At 45.8% G+C, this 21026-nt stretch overlaps 2 protein-coding genes across 2 annotated transcripts in view; one reads left to right on the top strand and one right to left on the bottom strand.

Annotated features, from left to right (window-relative positions):
* GATB (glutamyl-tRNA amidotransferase subunit B) overlaps positions 1-21026 on the top strand; it is a 69065-nt gene that overhangs the window by 36074 nt on the left and 11965 nt on the right. The window contains exons 6-10 of the mRNA XM_090288119.1: positions 2417-2530; positions 3493-3577; positions 4263-4307; positions 6297-6486; positions 18089-18222. Of these exons, the coding sequence (XP_090144245.1) occupies positions 2417-2530; positions 3493-3577; positions 4263-4307; positions 6297-6486; positions 18089-18222 (568 nt within the window). The remainder of the gene's footprint in view (positions 1-2416; positions 2531-3492; positions 3578-4262; positions 4308-6296; positions 6487-18088; positions 18223-21026) is intronic.
* Positions 16060-21026, bottom strand: part of FHIP1A (FHF complex subunit HOOK interacting protein 1A) — a 211280-nt gene continuing 206313 nt past the window's right edge. Inside the window, exon 13 of the mRNA XM_090288117.1 lies at positions 16060-16315. Within this exon, the coding sequence (XP_090144243.1) occupies positions 16122-16315 (194 nt within the window). The 3' untranslated portion in view covers positions 16060-16121. The remainder of the gene's footprint in view (positions 16316-21026) is intronic.

Below are 21026 nucleotides of genomic sequence, written 5' to 3'. Positions count from 1 at the left end.
TGGCAGTGGGAGGTTGTTGGTGACTCAGACAAGGCGTTTTCTGAGAGGTGGGGATAGCAGCCATGCTGGAGTGGGGTTAGAAGTAACTGGGGGGTGAGATCATGGAGACAGTATGTACAACAAACAAAACTTGCTTGCGAGGATTTGCAGAATAAGAAGGTAGAGAAACAACAGCTTACTGATGGAGAGAGAACTGGGTTTGAGGGAGTAGGGGCTTGGTTTTTTTTTTTTTTTTTTTTTTTTTTTAATGAGAACTACTCTTGCATACGTGCATGTCAGAAGTAGTGCTGAGAAAGGGAGGCTAATGACCGATGTGGGAGAGTGATGTCTGTGGGGAAGGCAAGAAGGGGGGCGGAAAATCTGGGCCCATTCCTCTAAGGCCTGCCATTCTGGTCTGAAAGATACGATTAATTCAAAATAGACTGTAGACATGTGCTGAATTCTGTGGTATTGCTTGCGTATATCCTAATAATTCAGAGGAGCCCGCAGCAGAGGCCAGCTTATTGATAAGGGTTTTTAGGAGGAGAAGGCAGTAACGCTTCAGTGGGACCTTGAAGGATGAGCTCAGGTTGAAGAAGGGACAGTAATGCTGATGAAGAGACTGTGGGAGCAGTGGACATGGTCCCCCTGACTGGAGGAGAGCTTTCTCATGGAAAAGTGCAGAGGGGAAATGTGGGTCGTGCCAACCAAGCCCAGATGTGAGCTCTTGATTAGCAAGCAGAGGAGACAAGCTAGTCCAATTGGAGCTGGCCGTGCACCTGAGCAAGCAGCGGGAGCATGAAAACCACGCTGTGGCAGGAGGAAGGGCAGAGCCGCATCATGGGTGGCTGGACAAGGAGCCAACGCCGTGTGAAGTCAGGATGCAGTTCTGTAATCTGGGCTTGAAGCGCGCTCAGGCGAGGATGGCAACACTGGACAGGAGAGGAAGTGACAGGGATGAGGGATTTGGGAGGGAAGAACTGATAGGATTTAGTTGTCAGTTTGGACCGAGAAAACAGAAGCAGAAGATGACTTCAGGGATCCGCGACCAAGAGTCTGGTGATGTCAGGAATAGGTGGAACTTTGTGCAGTTCGAGTAAACACAAACTGTCTGAAAGGGGCTCCAGGGTTTTGTAAAAGGGTTGACGTCTGCGCTAGAGACGAAGAGTGATGTCCAAGCTGGAAAGTGCCTTTTCCCTGCCGGTCTGCCTGGGTCGAGATGCCTCCGTTGAGTACTGAGCTCTTCCCTGTCTTGAGGGAGTTGAGTGGAGGGCAGGGCAGGGCAGGCAGCAGCTGGCATGGTCTTGAGCTTGGAGGTCCAGCCCCACAGCTCAGCATTGGGAGGGTGACAGAGACCAGTGCCAAGGGTCTCCTTTCTTGGCATGGGCGTTATTTATGTCATCTTGTTACTTTAATATTGCATTGCTGTGGAATCTGGGAAAATGTCTTTTTTTTATTTTTTTATTTTTTTATTTAGCCTATCAGAATGCTTAGGTTTGGCAGATTATTTTTCAAATTAAAAACCTGCCGAAGAAAATTAAAATTCAGCATTTTATCTTCTTATTCTGTCCTATTTTGTCTTATTCCATAAATGAAATTGGAGAACAGAGAATTTGAGCTTTACTGAGTGTTTCTTAACTTCACTTCCTTATTTGTCTTGGGATTTTGCCCACACCCCTCAAGAGCCTTAGTCCTCGCAGCAAACCAGCTGCTCCCTTAGGGGTTATTTCTTCTAACGTGAAGGTTCTCCCAGGTTGGGGACGGCTCCCTCTGAGTCCGACTGCAGGCTCTCCCCTTCATAACAGCTCTTGTCTGCTGCAGCACATCCTTACAGCAGTCGGAGGATTCAGAGACGTGTTAGTGGAAGGAAGGGATTATTACAGTGCCAGGAGGAGGAAAAAAGCCCAGGTTTCTGGTCTTGCCTGTGCGCTGTAAATGCTCAAGGACTCCCCTATAAATCTGCCAGAATCGCTGTTGGAAACCCACATTCCATTGGAGAACAGTGTAGGGAGATTAGTCATTTCTGAGGCCTTCCCGACAACCCAGCTCTGACACTTTGAAAAAAAACTTGAGAATAAATCTGCTGAGTAAATCTCCATTTTAACAGTGTTGTTTTTCTTATTTGGCACAAAAGAAATGAGATTTCCCCAGCTGGTGTGTCCAGAATTCCTCCTCTTCTCTGAGTGTGTGCAAGTGCACATAAATACACGCATACATACACACACACGCGCACTTAGAAGCTTTAGGGCCAGAATCCTCTTCGGCAGACGGAAGCGCCAGCTGTGCACTGCGGGACCAGCCATGCCCTCTCTCTAAGTCAGGCTCCTGTAACAGGACAGCAAGTCGTTAGGTAGTGCTTGCCTGGACTCTCTTGCCTTCCAAAGACCATGTTGCCTCAAAGAATTTCTAAAGAATTGTCTCTTTTCTCTCCTTCCAGAGGGCCAGTTGAGAGTGGATGCCAATATATCTGTGCATCACCCTGGGGAGCCCTTGGGTGTTCGAACTGAAGTGAAGAATCTCAACAGTGCCAGGTTCTTGGCCAAAGCAATAGGTGACTATCAGCCATTAGTCCTGATGCACGTCTTTGTGTCCGTTACCTGTGACTGTGTAACGAGCCACCCCAGACCTTAGTGACTCGTACAACTGTTGAACTTTCCACAGTTCTGTGGATTGGGTGGTTTTTCTGCTGGTCCTACCTCAGCTCATTCATGTGGCTGTGGAAGCTGGCAGCTCGGTGGAAACAAAGGGTCTGAGATGTCCTCCCACATGTGTTGGGGCCTTTGGTGCTAGGTGTCTGCCAGGCTTCTCTAGCCACAAGTCTTCCTTCATTTGCTGGCCTAGCCCAGGCCCTCTTATGTGGCTTTGGGGGATCCCAGGATAAGAACTCTTGACAAGCAGTAATTCTAGATCTGGAGTCACTCAGCCTGGAATCACTTGGTCCCAGCCCTTCTTCTGCCAACCTGTGTCATCTACAATGAGTCACTTGATTTTTCTGAACCCAAGTTTTCTCAAAAAGGGAACAGTAGAGTTTCCTAAAAGACCCTATTTTAAGCAACATTATTCTAAGATGCAACAAGAAGAAAATAGAGTGTACGGTAGTTCCCGTTGTCCACAGGGAATATTTTCCAAGCCTGCCATGGATGCCTGCAACTGTGGACAGTCCCAAACCCTAGAGATACTATGTTTTCTTCTGTACATACCTATGATCAAATTTAATTTATAAAGTAGGCACAGGAAGAGATTAATAATAATAACTAATAATTACAATAATATACTGTGATAAAAGTTTTGTGGATATGGTGTTTATCTGTCTGTCTGTCTCTCTCTTAAAATATCTTACTGTACTGTATTCATCTTTGACTTGTGGTGTGAGATGATACAGTGCCCAGGTGTTGAGATGAAGTGAAATGAATAATTATATTTTGAGTTAAAGATTTAAAAAGGTTTTTAAATATTGCTTGGTTGGATGAAAGGAATAAAAAATATGATACTAAATTACTGTGTTTTTCTTAGACTATGAAATTCAGAGGCAAATCAGAGAACTTGAAAATGGAGGTGAAATTCTGAATGAAACCCGCTCCTTTGATTACAAGCTGGGGTGAGTCTGTATTGGGGAGTGCCGGCTCCAGACTGGGCTCGCCAGAGACCAGACAGACAACTTTGAAGAAGGTGCTTAGCTTCTCTGCACTTCAGTCTTCTCATTACTAAAGTTGAGAAAATGCTGTATCCAACCTACAAGGGTTATGATATACTGTAGAGGGCTGGTAGGAGTTTAAACTGAACCAGACTTGTTGCATAGTGCTTAGTCTTAGGTCCTGCTCTGCCCTTGCTTCCACGTTACCTGCTTTGCAGCAAGAATTTTTATTTCCTCAAATTCTATCAGACTAACGCTCTACCAATTTAAGCTAGAGGCAGAAGGAAGTTAGAGCTGGTTACAGAGGTGCCCTTTTTTGTTTAGGTAACACTGACTAATTTTTCTAATGCAGGAATTTTGATGATTTTATACTTCCAGCAGAAGACTAAGCTAAGCTCAAAAGCCTACTCTTAGAGCTGGTTGAAGGCTCCTTGCTTTGAAGCAGTTTCTTCTTTTTTTTAATTAGCCTTCTAAACATTTTTCTTTTTTAATATTATTTCTTAATGTACTCATAAAGCATCTCCCAAGGAAGGCTGAAGAGCTGGAATTTGCCTGTGTCCCTTATTGGGAGGGAGTCCCCTCTCTGCGTGTGTGCCAGCCAGTGCCGAATGCGGTCTTTGTTAAACGTTTCCTTGTTTCACTATCACAGGTGCACTGTGCCGATGCGAGACAAAGAAGGGAAGCAGGACTACAGGTGATTACTCCTCCTGTCGAGTAGCGTGATGTATTGGGTTAGAGGCCTGTTTCAAATCCGAGTATAGATCGGCCTAATGATCCGGGATAGTTGTATAGGATCCACTTCCTGTTCTTACTGTTGCATGATGGAAACTCTAGGCTTCCTGTTTTAGTGTACACTGAGAGAAAGAATATATTCTTAAGTTGGTAGCCTTGGAGTGCCTTATTAGACGGGATTCAACTGTTGGAAGACACTTGGCCCCTCACCCCCGTGTGAGAGCTGTTGCGGCTGAGCTGAGAGGATGGTGGTCCAGGACGGGGCCGAGCCTGTTCTTGCTCTTACGTTCAGTAGCAGCTTCAGTAAGGCACTGAAGTTCCTTGAGACGGAGTGGAAAAGGAGATGCATATATTCCTGGCAGTTCCCTTCAAACCTCGGGTGATGCTATTTAATTGGTAAATGAAACAAGTTGGACTTAACTATGAGATCCAGAAATAAAGCAAATGATAATGACAGGCTTAAGACAAACGAGCCTTTCGGTTTTTCCCCATTGAGTTTAGCAGATTGCAAAGACTGAAGTTTTGTGCATCAGGTTGTCGAGGTTAGTTAGCCCACCTTTCCTTGGTGACGTGCAGGAAGGTGTAAATGCAGCTCCTGCAGTCATTGAGGGTGAGGGAATGCAGCAGCTCACAAACCTTTAGAGTGAGTGTCACCTCAAGGACCCCTATCGTGGCGTCTGTCACCGTGGAGATGGCTTTAATTACTGTGATTTTCTGGGTTCAGTCTGTTCTTCCCAAGAATGTCTGTCCTCCAAGGTTTCCCCTCCCCTGTGTCTGCAGCTTCCTCAGGAAGCAGGGAGCAGGCTTTTGCTTCAGCCGGTGGCTTCTGCTCAATCCCTCAGGTTAATAGACAGGATTCCCTCGTACTTTCAGAAGTCAGACTGATTCATGGCATAGATTTGGCAGCAAGGTGACGGGTTGCTTACACTTCTAATCTGTCACCTCGGAGCCACCATTTGTCTGCGTTATCCTGCATCTGCATAAGCCCTTTGACACGTAGAAGCAGAGAGAAAACAGTAGATGCTGGGATAAAACAGAGGGAAGGACATCTTTGTTTCCAAGAGTACAGGCAGTGGTGCAGCTTCACATTCTTAAAAAATTGACCGTTCTTTAGAGCAGTGTTAGGTTTACAGCAGAATTGAGTGGTAATTACAGAGCGTTCCTGTGTATTCCTTGGTGTATACCAGATAGTATATACTTTCCCTCCGACCCCCCAGTTCCCCCCAATAGCATCCTGCATTAGTGTGTAGTGTGGTACCTTTGTTACAATGGATGGACTGAAATTGGTACCTTAGTATTAACTAAAATTCATAGTTTACATTAGAGTGTGCTCTTTATGTTGGACATTCTACAGGTGTGACAAATGTTTACTGACTTAGATCCAGTATTACAGGGTCATGCACATTAGTGTCACAGCCCTCCACACCCCCCATCTGTGCTTCATCCCTCCCTCCCTATTTCCCCTCTAGCTTCTACCTTCTATGTAGGCAAAATCCACCCACTTCTTCTACTTCTCAAGAAAATGTTTTCTTATTCTCTGACTTTTCATTTATTGCACAAATACTGCTAAAAATAGTGGAAATGTTAAAATCGGGGAAGTCATTCTTCTCCCTAATAACAAGTTGTTTGCATTTGGTCATATGCCTTCCTGGGTGTATACTTTATCCCCAGCCGTGCATCACGGCATGGCAGGAAAGGAACCAAGCTGTGCTTCTCACTCGTTAAGAGTTCACAAGCATGGAGAGTGGCAGGGTTGGTGTTTCTAGCTGCAGTTTATACTTGTGCAAGGGCTAGTTCCTCAGAAACCAGGGGCCACCGTTGATATTGTAAGGCACTAGAAAATATTTGCAAGTAAATGGTCTCTATACACGGAAACGTTCATATTGATGATAGGCTTTTTGCTTATTGAACTAAACACTTCCGAGTCAAGCCCTGTCTGCTTTCTGCCTAGGTTCATTCCCGAGCCCAACCTGCCTCCGCTGCTTCTCTACGACTCGGCGTCTCTGCCTGCTGGCGCTGACCCGCAGCAGGTGATCAACATTGACCAGCTTCGGGAGCAGCTCCCCGAGCTCCCCAGTGTAACCCGGGAGAAGCTCATTCAACGGTACGGGATGCTGCGAGAAGAAAGCCTCACCTTGCTGGTGAGTGTTGATCGGGTGCTCCACAGCCCAGCACAGCAGTTGGGGTAACGCTGTCCAGTGGGCTCTGAGTGGAGCAGGCGGGCAGCCTCGATCATGCGGTAGAGGCATCTGAGCAGAACAAGGTGTGCTGACCTTCGCTTGCTGCCCCTAACGGTGATGTTCCTCATAAAACCAGAAGCAGAACCTCGGGTCTCATTTCTTCCATGTAGAAATGATCGGCCGCTGACGGCAGCCGTGGAGGCTTCTTGAAGAGCATTCAGTGTTCTCCCCTGCGTCTGCAGGACTAAAGAAAATCCATGTATAGGATTTCTAGCAGTATTGAACCATGACAGGGTCTGGCAGGAAGTCGAGTTCTCAAAAGCCGGCCCGTCATTTTACCAGCGGTAGAAGAAAACATTTATTCCACACGGAATGCTGAAAACTCTGGCTAAAGGTATTGGTCCTTTGAGGCTTGAGGATGTGTCTGAAGGGGGCATTAGAGAATCTGACACCACTGGGGTCTGCGTAGGGATTTCCTGTCTTTTGCAGAGCTGCGTGGGGCTTTGCAGTTTCCTTTGTCATGGCAACAGTAAAGTGATGCGGCAGTGAGTGTGGTGTTTGGTCTCAGTTGTCTGTAAGAGGGAGGGGAACTTCTTGCTGCTGCATCTTTCAGGGACTAGGTAAAGCAGCAGAATCTATGGAAATCTGCTTTTTTTTTTTTTTTCATTTTAATTAACCAATAATAAATATCTGGGGACATTAGGATATACATATTTCTGTGTAAATTTATACAGGTCAGTAACAGCAACCCAGGCATTTCTGGTACAAGGTACCGAGTCAATTGTTGGATGAATGATTTTTGTCTTTATCATCTATAAATCAGTTAATTTGACAAGTATCCAGAGAATCTTATGTGAAAACTCCCTTTTCACTGCCAATAATGATTAGGCATGATCCATTACTTTTTCATACTTCAGGCAGAGTTGATCAGTTGGCTAGGCTGCAGGTCTATCTTATTCCTATCTCTGTGGCACTTTTATCATTGTATTTTAATTATTTATTGGTGTGTCTTGTTCAGCGCCTTGGAGGCAAGGGCAGTGGCATCCACTCAGTCTCTGTTACTCAGCCCGGATGAGCGCAGCAGCAGTGCTTACAGCCACATCTTTGTATGGGTCCATTTGTCAGTCTCTTGTAACCTGCATTTTTCCCAGGTTGACTTAATAAAACTTGAGCTTCGGTCCTACACATCTTCCCCATTAACTTGATCACTTACATGTTCAGCCCACTCGAAATAAATTCTAGAATAAACACTAAATGCTAAATTCCAGCCCTGCGTTTTCTGACATATTTGCCAAGTTCTATAGGGTCTAGGAGGACAGGGACTGAGGCTGCTTAGCCTACAGGCGTTCTGCCAGGTGGATGGGGCACCATTGGAGGTGGTGAATGATGGATTCAGGTTACTGGCTTTTTGTTGTTGTCGTTGTTGTTTTGTCCAAGACCGATTTCCAAGAAGAATCCACTAACTAGAATGTTAAGCATTGTTTTTGTATATCAGATTTCTTCATGAGAGGAGTGAAAGGACCTTTCTGCACCTCCTCTCAAGAATACTGCCGTTTCCCTTTGAGGCACTGCCTGGGAACAGAGGCTCCCTTCAGAGAGCATCTCTGTAGGATTGATTGTCACTCTCTCCCCTGAGGAGCACGTAGCACTCTCTGAGGGCAGGCCATGTTCCTATTCATGTTTGTGCCCCGGCTCTGCTCATGTGGCCTTCACAGTGCCAGAGCCCAGGAGGCCTTGCATAAGCGTTTGCTGAGGGGTGGCAAATGAGCACGTTTACGTTTTCATAGCGTAAGGCCCCTTTTAGGGAAACCTGCCTTCCATCTGTTCAGTTCACTTCCACTGGCACCACCTATGTAGAGGTACTGAGAGACGGACAAAGTTAAAAAAAAAAAAAAAAAAAAAAGAATTTTTCTTGGCTTTCTAAGAACTTATTTACACACACACAACCCTACAGCTAACCAACCCCGGGGGCAGAGTGCAGTATGTAAACGTATAATGTGCAAGGGAGCCCGGAGGAGGTAGTGATCGCCTTGATAAGGACAAAAAGGGAAAACCTCAAGAAGAAGGTGATTTTGAGCCATTTTTGAAGGGACTCATTTTTTGATACCTTAAAAATTTGCTTATTTTTATAGCTTGAAAATAACATATTAGGTGGTTAGGTGGGGTTTTTTTAAGGGCTAGTACTTGAAACCTTCGAGATGGGGAAGAAGAGAACTCGATAGGAATGGGAGGAGAATGATTCAGACAAATTGTTTTCCTGAAATTAGGCATCTTGAGCTCCTTATGACTTTGTAATCATTGGAAGCTGAGTTACTCATAACATCCCGAAAAGTGATATGTTCGTGTTTTTTCCTGCCTTCATCAGAAACGCAGCAGATTGCTGAGAAGGGCAGATGCACAAATCTAATGAACCATCTTTCAATTTAAAGAGTGCCCAGGAGTATTCATTAAATAAATAGCAGTGGCGGAGGTATGCTTTGCAGAGCTTCAGCCCCATGCTCCGGCCTTTGCATTGCTTATTAAATTAAGCATTAAGCACATACCCACCCACCCCCATACACAGGCCTTACCCACAAATAACAACCTCAGAATTTAACTCTCCTCTTTATCGTGTCATTTTATTATGCAGCAAGCACTGAATTATTTGTTGTGGAACTCTAATATTATATCATAGCACATAGTAGGCACTCAGTGAATGTTTGTTCAGTTGAGAGGAGGACGGGTGAGTAAATGCATGGGATACTATGACAACACTCAAGAAAGTCCTAGGAGAAGTAGTGGCATCCCTGTTTCTAAAGGTCAGATACATTAACCACCCTTTTGACAGCCAGCAGATCACGGAGTGATCCCTGCGTCACCGAGCTCAGGCTGAGAAGATCTGGGTTGCCGCTTGAACCATGCCACGTACCAGGGCCAGATGCAAGTCACTTGGTCTCTCTGACTCATTTTCTGAACTGACTTCATTAGGACATTAAATCAAATCCACATTCTGATTTTCTCTCTTAAAGCCTCCTGGTATTCCCCTCCCAAAAGAAACCTGTCTTAACTACTTTTTTCTTCCCCAGCCACCTAAAAGGTATCATGCTCGACCAGATGCTTCACCCTAATTAGCCAACCTGGCTTCCCTGTCTTATGTCAAATTGCCTTGATCTCTGACCTCATGTAAAGGCTAAGGAACAGATATATGGAAGCTGAGATTCAGGTATTAGAAAATGGGAGAATTCTAATAGCTTAGCTTGTCCTTCTCTGAGTCAGTATATCCAAGAGTAATTATTAGAATGATCGAGCTTATATGCATGTGCATTTTTCTTAGCCAACAATTCCAGGTGATATCTTCGGGGGCATCTCTTCCTAAACTCTGCCTTACCTGACTCAGCCAACGCAAACAAATTGCAGTCATTTGCCTAAGCAGCACATAAAATAGGCTGTTCACTTACGGCCAGCTCTGCAGTTTACAGGGCCCCACTTCTTAATCTAGCCTCCAACAGTCCTCTCAGGTGCGTATAGTTGTTCTATCTATTTTACAAGGGAGGAAACGTAACCTCTGTGGCTGAGTAACTTTCCCAAGCCTGTGGGGAGGCCATGGTCAGACTGGGCTGACTTCAGGGCCCAGGCTCTTCACTTCTAAGCTCTGCCACATGCCTGCACATACAATGCACCACAGTGCCAAGTGGAGAAAATGTTTCAAGTTCTTTGCTGTTTTGGAGACAAAATAGAATTTTTACTTTTGTTACTATTAATGCTTTATCAGTCCCAGTAATGCTTCGTGAAGCACAGTCACAGCACATCAGTTCATTTAAAACTTTTCACCCCTCCTCTTGGTTTTTTAAGATTCCTGACTGCCTTATAAATAAACAGAAAGTGCTGTCTACTAAATTTAGTGAAAATCAGTCAACTCTAATGAAAAGCATAAATTATATCCATTTCCTAAGTGTAAAACTTCAGTGAGAAGAGAGATGTAAGCTCTCCTGTTGCAGCTTTGTTTCTTAAACTTTCTGCCTTCGGAACATGGCGCCTTCTGCCAGAATCATTGAGAAGGGTCTCCACGTAGGGGAAGGTGTGTGGGGTTTGTGGGGTTTGTGGGATGATCTGGCCTGGACCATGTTGCTCAGCACGTGTGAGGGATGGGTGGGAACTCACAGGGTGACTGGCTGTGCATGAAGTCAGTAGAAAGATTGCCATCTGCTCTGCTGTGGGATCTCTCAGGAAGGAATGGGATAGCATCCCCAACATAGTGGACTTTTTGAGAGCCTGCTGTATTCACCAGATGCCCTTTGCTGTTATCAAATGTCAGAGCTTTTATCTTTTCCATGTTGCTTCTAACTCTCTTGGGGAGCCCTACAGGGCAGTGGGTTAAAACACAGACTAAAGGACAGACGCTCTTGATTCCAGGTCTCGCTTCGCACACTTAGGCACTGGGAGGGCTCTGCAGAGGTAACTGGAGCTGTACCTTCCCCAGCTGAAAGAAGAAGGCAATGATTCGCTTACCGCAAAGATAACAGACACAGAGGAATCGTCACCAAATCTGAAAAAGGTCTAAACGTGGCCAAGCAGACTCCCAAGGAGATGCTGCCGGGGAGAAGAGCACGGCTGGCATATTGCCAGCCAGGCAGCCAGAGCCTCAGGGAAAGGCCAGCGCGGCCCCAGTGGCGCTCCGGGAAAACGGGGTCGGGACGTCCGAGTCGGTGACCTGCGCTGCCGCGCGTGTCTGTCTCTGGCTGCAGCCTCGAGATGAACAACTTCATTTTTCCCCAGCTGGTTATTCCCCATTTAAAGTCATAGTCTTTGTTTCTGACATCATAGAAAAGGTTAAGGTGTCTCCAAGGAACAAACAGAAAATATATGATGACTGTGGCTGATTGTTAAGTGGGTTCTTTTCCAAAGAGTTTTGCTTTGAGTCTCTAGTAAGCTTGAAATGGCCTGTTTGTTGTTGTTGTTTTTCTGGGTGAATTGCCTATAAAATAATTTTCCTTGGTAAATATTTGTATGTCCCATAGGCAGTGCTTCTAAAGTTTGAAAAAGCATCTGAAACTCTATTGACTGGTCTCAGACTGCCCAAACGTACTGAGGAGCAAAGTACTAACCCTCTAACTGCTGATAAAGGAAAATCTATTTGGCCAATGTCATCAACCACCATGTTTCAGCTCTGTGCAATTTTCGAAATTGATTTTATTCTTCATTTTGTGACATTGCATCCACAGCTTGCCAGTTTGGGATGCTTTCACAGTCAGTCTATGCACTGGAAAACTAACCAGTGTTTTGTTCTGGTAAAGTTCAATAAAGAGATGCATCTCCCTTAACTCCTGCAAAACCAACAGTTCATTTCAGATATGTGATAGGGCTCTCAGAGATGAGGATCCTCACAGGGACCTGCCCAGGGGGATGAAGTACAGGGAGGAGTGAAGGTCCCGAGTGCCTAACCTTGGGAACCTCCAAGTGTTGTGTCTCTAATCCATCCTGAAGCCTGATTTCCTGTGTGTGGATGATTTCCTTTGGGGGGACAATTAACAGAAGGCTGCTGTTGAATAACACAGGCTCCCTCCATGTTGGGCCCATTGGACAGCAGTGTGTTTAAGGACACCGAAATGTGATTATAATCAGAATTGATTTCTTGACATGTTTTTTGCGTCCCATTTTTGCAGAGGTAGTCATCTAATTATTCCAGTCTGCTGTCAATTTTTACTTCCTAAATTATATGAATTTTGATTATCCATGGGCAAGTCTTATTTCCAAGTTGGTTTCCCTTAACCTCTCTCTTACAGTTAATGCATCTCAGAGAATGCAAACTAATTTTCACATTAGTCTGAGCAGCTGTAGGTGAATGCACTCCCTGAATGGAACCAGGACTCTTGAGTTAAACTCAGATGTGTGTGCATCCCATCGTTGCTGGGAACAGAGCGCAAGTGAAATTGTTAGGACCAGAGTTTTGCTCAGATTTTAGGGCTTCCCGGGCCCTGCTGAGAACATAACACAGGGGTAGAAATTGTGGGGACCAAAGTGGGACCATAGAACTCTCTAGCTGTGTATTTGTTGAGACAGACTCGAGGGCATACCCTAGGTGTTTCTAGGTCAATTTCAGAACCTGTGCAGATCCCTGCATTTTTGAAAGTGTCAGTGATGGTTCAGGATTCTGGCTTCCCCCTGACACACTCAGGTGGAGAACGGTGTCTTCTCTGCTGGCCTCACACCACCAGTTGACTGTCTTTGGTTTTTCCCCACTGAAGACTCCTCTGCTGAGTCATTTTTCCCCCGGTTCACTCACTGAAAGATGTCTGCGGTCACTTCTGTTTTCATGAAAAGCAGAGGCAGATTCATTCACAGCATAGATCCAAGTCACCACCCTCTGTACATTCCAGTCCTTAATCTAGCCATGACTTCTGCTTTCAGCCCTGGACCTGCCACTCTCTCGGACTCCGTTACCTCATTTGCATTTCCATCCCAGCACTAACATTTGGTGTTATTTCCTGGGCCTTTTATCACAAAGTTGGTGGATCTGCATTCTGTTTTTCTCACGTTGTAGGAATTGCCAAATTCCCAGGAATCATGCGGGAACAACAGAGCCCCCCATTGCTGTGCACACACTGGGCCTTCTGACAGTGTCTCCAGAAATGCTCAGGGTCTGTGCACCCCAACACCCCTGCCACACGGCAGAGGCAGATGGGTGCAATTTGTGTTCGTCCCTCCACAAAAGGATACATCATAACGCGGGAGAGACTTGCCCAGTGGAGCCACTGTCACCCCGTCCACAGATGCGGGGTCTCCTGTACAATCAGCGGCTGCCACCACAGGCAGGACCTGCCCGGTTAAGTAGAATCCCACCACGGGATACTCTTATTAGAGGAGTTAGAATGCAATAAAATACAGTACGCTTAATATCAAACCTACGTGCGCAATAGTGGGATTTATTTGGTACTGTCTGAAGGCTATTTCAGACTCGGACATTGTCTTGGCTTGGAAATGGTCACTGTCACTTCCCTCAGGAGAGACCGTGAAGGGGATGCAGAGGCTGGGGGAGCTCTGGCCCCAGCGGCAGCGGGGGGTTGGGGGGGGTCAGGTACCACTGTCCTCCTCCATGATCTGGGAACAGGCGTGTGTCGTGCCACATCAGAGAGCGCCGTGTGGCCTAGTGTACAATGGCAGGGGCAGAAAGTGAACTTGCCATTTTCTCCTAATGTCTAAGCTGATTGCCAAGGACCTTTGCAACATTTTTAATATGTTAAGAACCTTTGAATGGCTGGGAGGTATCAAATAAAATAATGGAAGTGGTGGGAAAGTGCATTGTTTTGATGAGCAAGTTGCTCACATCACACCTGGCCCTGGTGCTCAGTCTCAGTCACCAGGAAGGCATGGAGGTCAAGAGTGTAGACACAGAGGTTGAAATCCCAGCTCAACCACATTCATGCTCTGTGACCTCTTGCAAGTCAGTGCCTCAGTGTCCTCATTTGTAAAAGAGAATTCTGCTACCTGCCTCCCAGGGTAGTTTTGGGGATTAAATGAGTTAACATAGAGAAAGCACTTAGAAGAGTGCATGACACCTATTATTGCTGTTAAGATTATTATTATTAATATCATTTGCAGCAGCAGCCACATGAAGCTCCCCACAGGGCTGGCTGCTGATCTCCGTGTCTCCCAGGTATTCTTGTCCGGATTGCTAATCTGGGGTCACAGGGCTGCCAGCTCACCCTGCCACGTAACTGGCTGTCCCTAACTTGTACTTCATGGGCTTTTTCTTCTCTGAATCTGCCACTGCGCAGCTCTCTCTACCCAGTTCCATTCAACTTCTAAATCTAGTCCAGCTAATTTCTGCCCTATCATCAGGTTCACTGGGGTGGCAGTTGAGAAAGCAGCCTTCGTCCTATTCCAACTGGATGGTCTTTGGATGTTTTATCATCTCTGAAGGCAGAATGCAAAAGACAGCTTTGGGTCACATTGCTTCCAGGGCCCAATGCCAGGGCTAATCGGGGTTCCTTCCCAGAGCAGGCAGGGAGATGAGGTGATTGATCCCTCTGCCTGGCCTCACAACAACACTGACCAGCTGACGGATCCATTAGCAGTAGAAGGTTCTGGGAGCGTCTAAGAGGCTGACCTGGCATTGGCTCTGGGTGTAATTGAATGCTCTGGGAAATTTGATTAAAATGTGAAAAGGATGCTTCCCGGCATAGAGCTGTAAAGACCAGTATTATCCAAAAAACAGGACCAGTCGTCCCCGCTGCTTTAGCCGTCTCTGTAGGGACAATCAGCCAGGAGACCTGACGCACTCTGTTGCTGAAGTTTCAGCTCTGCCTGATGTACGGGAGATTAGTGCGAAGTCGAAGGCTTGCTTGTTGCTGTTGCCTTTGAGAAGGATGCTAAGGGTCCCCTAATGCAGTGGCCTTTCTGCCTTACTCTTAATACGGTTTTTATGTAAGGGAATTACTGGCCCACTGTTTTTCTGAGAAAACCAGAGGGCCTCACTGCCACATTGACAAGGGACCTCTGAGATTTGTGCCAAGTTTATTAACATTTGCCTGTCTCAGAAAAACGAAGAAGACCTTACCTAGAATGTTTTGTAATTTTTTCCTGAAAAGCTGTCTTCTGATCTAAGGAACCAGAGTGGGCACCCATGCGTGACTTTTTATTGATCCGTCCTTCTCTGGGCGGCAGCAGCGCAGCCTTCTTCAGCCCTGTCTGTAGCTCATGGTCACGATGGCAGGCTGCATGCTGAGACCATGGATTCCCCCAGAGGAGTACAGTTCCAGCTCAAAGAGGCTTCATCACAGTGCTGACACAAAAAGACAAACAGAAATCTGACTTGCCACGTTATCCATCCACTAAAAAAACCACCCGAAGGGAGAGGAGTAGATATTCATCACGTCCCAGCAACTCAGCCAAGCCTGTGAGTTCAAGTGCAATATTTCTAGGTGAATTCAGAAATCCTTTCCTTGGCAGAGAGCTCTCCTGACAGCTCTTTTCACCAGCGGCCAGCCTGTCTGGGATAGAACAAAGGGTTTCTTCCCGTCTGATTCAGGCTGGATAGTGGTTTTCTACTTCCCCAGTGGTTTGTGCAGCATTGTGGAGGTTTGAATACTTTTCCATAAGTTAAGCAGAACTTCCTCTTCATGGTGTCTGCCTTTGCCTTTATCTGTAGTCAAGCGTTGGCTGTTGAGGTGGCCTCTGCCCTGGTTTAGCATGAGCAGAATAACAGCAGTGGCTTGAAGAGAGATTCAGGAGATGATTATGTGCTTATTCAGCTGGCATGTCACCAGAGAATGTATCTGTTGTAAAGGGCATGTAGATTTTTTTTATTGTGGAATTTCTACTTTAGCCACTATGTGCCTGTGTGTATGTTACAGTATCTATAATAGTTAAATTTTCAGAGCATTTTTGTTACTCTGTCTTGCTTCTTCCTAGTCTCTTACTTTTTTCCAATATTTATTGTTTAGTGAAGGTTCTCTAAAGGGGCAAAGACGAGAAGCTTACCTGTAGTGTAGAGTTTAAAAGGAATATGAGGTCTGTCCGGAAAGTATCCAGCCATGCACTATGAAAAATGAGAGACATTTATTGAAGAAGAAGATACAAGAAACATTGTCCATAGGACAATGATGCCTCAGTCTCCTTCAAAGTAGGCACCTTGGTCCCTGGTTGCTGTGGCTCAGTGGATTGAGCGTCACCCTGCGAACCAAGTGTCGCTGGTTCAATTCCCATTCAGGGCACATGACTAGGTTGCACATCAGGCCCCCAGTTGGGGGCTCAAGTGAGAAGCAGCCACACAGTGATGTTTCTCTCCCTCTCTTTCGCCTTTCCCTTCTCTCTGAAAATAAATAAATAAACAAACAAACAAAAAATTAATAAAAAAAAAAAATGTAGGCACCTTGGGACCTCACAGAGTTCTCCCAATCACCATCAGCTACCTTGTCATATTTTCCTGAATTTCATCAATGGTCTGAGATCTCTTTCCTTTCAAAGATGATTTTTGTTTTGGGAAAAGCCAGAAGTTGCAGGGTGCCAAATCTGGGCTGTAGGGTCACTCAGTCACCTAGGTGATTTGATGTTTCACCAAAAAACTCTGCACTAGACATTATGCATGAGCAGATGCATTATTGTGATGAGGCTGCTAATCACCAGTTGCCCATAGCTGTGGCCTTCGGAATCATCAAAATAGTTTCTGCGGAGGAATATTCAAGCTTAATTCAAAATTTGATGCAGATTCATTGCTCTGCTTGCTCAGTCATTTTGAATGTGACAGCCACACAGTTCACATGCTCACTTGATGGTGTCAACTGCCCCCACTGACTAGTACAGTGAAGTCATCATTGTTCACATATGTACATTCCAGTCTACTATCCTTGGCTGCCAGGTTACAGCAATGTCATGCAAACCATTCTCATCATATTAACAATGGTGGACTTTTTCTGGACAGACCATATATTTCAAGGAAAGAGTAATTTGATTTGAATTTCAGCAGGTTGGAGAAATCTCCTTAAAATGTGTCACCTCTGCATTTGGAAACTTTAGCCTCCTCTGTGTAGGTAAGACATGTGTTTCTTCTTTCTGAAAAAGAAGGGGTGGACTTAGCCAGATTTCTTGGTTCTGCCTAACTGATCTGAGCTGGCAGTTAGCCATGTATAACTTGATGAGTGCTTTGGGGTTATTCTTATGCATAATGGTGGCACTTTTAATATTCAAAGGTAAATATGATAAGATAAAGGACGAGTGTTCACATGTGATTTTGAAAAAATACACTTGATGATGGGAGGCATTGATTTCACCTACTGATACCTACCAGCAGCTGCCATGGCCCAGCAATGACTTAGCTCTAGTTACGGAGTGAACAGGGCAGTATGGCTCCTGACTCGTGGAGCTGACAGTTCTGAGTGGGAAAGTAGAGTCTTCTTCAAACAGACTCCTTGATGAGTCAACCCAGCTGATGGCTTTCATGGAGCAAGATGACAGGCAGGGTCAGTTGGGCCTAGCTTGATTCTGAAGGCTAGAAGCTGCTGCTCCCTCCACCAGGTTATGTGGGCTAAGTGGGTCACATGTACCCATGTTCTTCCTCATTCTGAAAACCATTTCTGTCACCTCTTGGATGATAGGGATATGAATACAGTTACAAACGACTTTTGGTTTTTCAGAGGTAGACTATTCTGTTTCTTTTTGATTTGCTTTTCTTACCTTGCTATTCTAGCAATCACTAACGCTTCCAGCAGAGAACAGGACTGGAAAGGGACAGGATAGTAAAGTCAGGCCAAACATTGTGGGCCAAAGGATAAAGATACTGAGTACACAGGGCTGACATTGAGAGGGCAAGCAAGTTCAGGGGGTTGTGGGTGTCACCATCCTCTGGTCCATAAAGTCACAGCTCTGAAGTACGTTCACTACTTTGAGAAAATGCTATATAAATGCATGATGACAGTAGAAGAATACTTGCTATTTACTGGATGTGATCAGAATTTTCTGGTGGCAGTTTTGTGTTTAGGAAATACCAAGTTAATGTCTCAGAGGAGGCAGAGGTAGGCAGTTTGATTTGCTGAATGCTGATCTTTCACTTTTTTGGAGGTTTTATACAATTTTTCTTTCTTTACAGAATGAAGTTGGCTTACTGGAGTTCTTCCAAAATGTGATAAAAGAAACTAGGGCAGAGCCCAAAAAAGTGACTAATTGGGTCCTCAACAATTTTCTGGGTTTTTTAAAGCAACAGAACCTTGCCGTCAGTGAGAGGTGAGTGGGACTGGGGGATTCTTCCTTTGTGATGAACTCTGTGTCCAGAAGCAGTTGAAATGGCACAGGGTCAGTGTATTAGTCTCTCTGTTCTCCCTCAGGGTCTTCTGACAAGATGCAACATGCCCTGTGAATTTTCTAAAGCCATCCTCCATCACATCTGAAAATGGGTTTATTTGTTTAAATCTCTGGATCTACATACTGTCCTTTGTACAGTGCTGGGGCCTGCATATGAATAATACAGGAGTTTACAAGTTTGAGAGGATATAGACCTATAAGAAAACAGACAGTGGGAGATCCCCGACAGCAGCGGAGTAGGTAGAAGCTACACTCACCTCCTCACAGGACCAAACTGGAATTACAACTAAAATACAGAGCATTCAACATGAATAACTAACTGAGGACTAGATGAAGAGTAGTGTTATACCCAAGGATTTACAGAAAAGGCCACATCGAGATGGTAGGAAGGGCAGAGATACAAAATGAGCTGGCCCCACCCCCATGGGCAGTGGCTGAGATTCTGGAGTGATATCTTAGCTGCCAAGGTTCCCCCTGAGAAGAGTGGGGTCTCAACCCCAAGCCAGGCTCCATGGCCAAGAGCCCCAAAGCCAGAAAGAGGCGCCCACATAACATCTGACTAAAGATTGGCAGGGATTCTGTACATCATGGAGAGACAGGAGTCTGCTAGAGATACAGGTGCCATCTTAAAGGGCAAATGCACAAAATCTCATTCATAGCCACTCACCCTGGGCTCCAGCAAAGAGAGGGCTGAACAGACTACTCGTGTGAGGAAAGACGGGGGTTTGCGGCTCTGGAGAGAGAGCTGAAGGGAGAGCCACCAGGACTCCTGTGCTAAGTCCCTCGCCCACACCACAAAGCCATCTTTCTTGGGTGGAGAACTCCCCTCCATATGGCATTAGCATGGGGGAATGCATAGCCCCACCCTCTGGGCTCCCTGTCACCCCATCCTATAGAGTTCACGTCGTACTGAGGAGTCAACTGCCTGAGCTGGGGTGTAGAGGTCTAGGCAGAGCCAGATGTTGTCAGTGACTGAGTGGTGTGGTTTTGGAACAGAGGCCATTCCCCTCGTTTTCTTGTGAACCTAACTGGTGCCTCTTCCTCACGGGAGATCCACTAGCCCCACTCTCTGGGCTTCCAGTGTCCCCACCTCCTGACTCCTGGTGACTGTCCTGCTGAGATCTGGGCAAAATCAAGAAAAGACTGAACTGTGTGGCTCTGGGGCAATAGTCAGTCCCCTCCTACCTTCCCCCAAGCCTAACCAGCACCCCCCCCCACACACACACACACACCCATGAGAGATCCACTAGCTCCATCTTCCCGACTCCTGGCAGCCCTGCCCTGCTGAGATTGGCTCCTGGCAGAATCTGGGAGAGACTGAGTTGTGGCTCTAGGACAGGGGCCATTTCTCCTTTGCTTGTCCAACTGGTGCAGAGACCTCCATTCACATGGCCAAATCCTGGTCTGTTTTGGCCTGATAAAGTCTGCTGGCATTACCCTGATGGACTCCCTGTTACCCTGTCTGTCACAAAGGTGCATGAGTACATTGCAGGTGGCAACTAGACTTGGTGTACCCTGCTGAGTGCCCTCAGACCCAGCCCTGGCATCAAGTTTGAACCTTATCAATCTGGTGAATACCACTTACCCCTACCTGGTGACTCACTGAGAACCTGCCTCATACAACTCAAGTACGGCTAGAGGGTCTTTCAGTGAGTGAGTCTAACAAAGTGGAGGCAGATCTCAGGGTTCCTTGGGACTTTTGCTGACCTACCCTTGGGCGGCCTGTTGCTGGTAAAAGCCAGCCTTGGTGTGCAGTTTGGTTCTTCCTGTATACGTTCAGGCCCAGCAGAGGCAGCCACAAACTAGATTGCTTTATGACTCTGAACAGGTTGCCCAGGGCCAGTTACAGGCAGTGTCTGACATTGTTCTGCACTATAGCCCCTCCCAAGAGGCCCCAGAACCAACACATTCAATGGTAAGTTTCAGAAAACATCACAGCAGGAGCCAAGAAGCTTCACAAGTAGCATATCCAAACAGAGATCTTGGCAGGTACCAAACCTTGCTGAGGTAGATTCTGCTTCGTGTGGTTAGCACCTATACACAGCAGCTCATACACTGTGGTTGGGGTTGATACAGCCATCCGGCCTGAGGGTCGATCCCACACACACACACTCACCAATAGCAATCAAGACTCAATTACAACAGGAGAGCACACACAACCCACAAAAGGAACCTGGAGCACCCTGCTCAGGTAATCAAAGAGACTGGGGCCCACAGGACACCTACTGGATAAGGCCCCCCTACCAAGACTGGGAGTCATAGCAGATCTACCCAATACATAGAAACAGACACAAAGAGGCAGCCAAAATGGGAGACAAACATGCCCGAAATGAAAGAACAGGAGAAGTCTCCAGAAAAAGCTAAATGAAATGAAGTCAAGCAATTTATCACATATAGAGTTCAAAAAATGGTTATAAAGGTGCTCAGAGAACTTAGTAAGAACTACAACAGCATGAAAAAGGACAAAGAAATCATAATAAAGAACCAGTTAGAAATAAAGAATACAATATCTGAAATGAAGAATACACGAGATGGAATAAACAGTAGGTTGGATGAAGCAAAGGATTGAATCAGCTATTTGGAAGACATGGTAGCAGGAAACACCCAAACCAAGCAGCAAAAAGAAAAAAGGACTTTAAAAAATGAGAATTTAAGGGACCTTTGGGACAATATAAAGTGTACTAATATCTGCATTATGGGGATACCAGAAGGAGAAGAGAGAATAC

Source organism: Furipterus horrens, unplaced genomic scaffold (assembly GCF_987537825.1).
Source record: "Furipterus horrens unplaced genomic scaffold, mFurHor1.1.pri manual_scaffold_10, whole genome shotgun sequence".
NCBI lineage: Eukaryota > Metazoa > Chordata > Mammalia > Chiroptera > Furipteridae > Furipterus > Furipterus horrens.
Note: the sequence above shows the minus strand (reverse complement) of the source record. Positions and strands in the feature narration are given on the sequence as shown.